At 29.5% G+C, this 904-nt stretch overlaps 1 protein-coding gene across 1 annotated transcript in view; it reads right to left on the bottom strand.

The window, feature by feature from the left end:
- bent (projectin protein bent) overlaps window positions 1–904 on the bottom strand; it is a 221,823-nt gene that overhangs the window by 184,052 nt on the left and 36,867 nt on the right. The window contains exon 43 of the mRNA XM_018510206.1: window positions 427–483. Within this exon, the coding sequence (XP_018365708.1) occupies window positions 427–483 (57 nt within the window). The remainder of the gene's footprint in view (window positions 1–426; window positions 484–904) is intronic.

The following is a 904-nucleotide window of genomic DNA, read 5'->3' as shown; positions in this document are numbered from 1 at the left end:
TATATATATACACTTTTTTTTTAACATGGCCGGAGACACTACCACGTCTCCTGATATATACAATAATAAATTAGAAATTATTATATAATTTCTATTTTAATTTATTTGAAATCGTACGATATGGTAATTAATAAATGATAAATAAATGTACGAGTAAAAGAGAAACGTCGTATTAACGTGTTCTTACTCATCAGCTGAAAACGGACAATCCACTCAAAGATACACATAGCGGAAAAACGAGTATTGAAAACGGACGATTCACTCAAAAATACTCATTGCGTACTCGTGTATACTCACTATCGTTCTTTCATGATACACTGCGAGTGCTTACGAGTGCAAGAAACGGGCTAAAAACGGGCTAAAAACGGGCTAAAAACGGTCCATATGAGGTCTAAAAACGGTGAAAAATTTTTATAAAGGCTGTACCTCAATATCGTCGTCAGATTCGTACGTTTGTGGTTTAACAGTAGGCAATAAAACATTCTAAAAATTAAAAAATAAATCATTCCCTTATAAAAATTTTTATACACATCAGAGTGATAGACTAGTTTAGTCTATCACGTTCCTTAATTATTTTTGGGATTAGATTTTTGGGATTAATCACATTAAATATAAAATATATTTAGAAAAAAGTTGTTTAATTTGAAATGATCTTCATAATCTGCATGCAAAAGTATTAAGATAGACTTGTCAAAATATTAATAGTTTATGAGATATATTACACTTTATTCAGGTATAAATGTTTCATGAACTATTTTTAACAGTTGTACTTTAATATTTTTAGGCACAGAATAATGAATTAAATCAATTGGTTAATCATTCAAAATCAAAATATGTAAAATGTTAACGTCTAATGTCTTTTTGAGGTGTGTGTGTGTGTGTGTGTGTGTGTGTGTGTGTGTGT

Source organism: Trachymyrmex cornetzi, unplaced genomic scaffold (genome assembly GCF_001594075.2).
Source record: "Trachymyrmex cornetzi isolate Tcor2-1 unplaced genomic scaffold, Tcor1.1 scaffold326, whole genome shotgun sequence".
In the NCBI taxonomy this organism is placed as follows: Eukaryota; Metazoa; Arthropoda; class Insecta; order Hymenoptera; family Formicidae; genus Trachymyrmex; species Trachymyrmex cornetzi.
The sequence above is the reverse complement of the archived record's forward strand: the minus strand, read 5'-3'. Positions and strand labels throughout refer to the sequence as shown.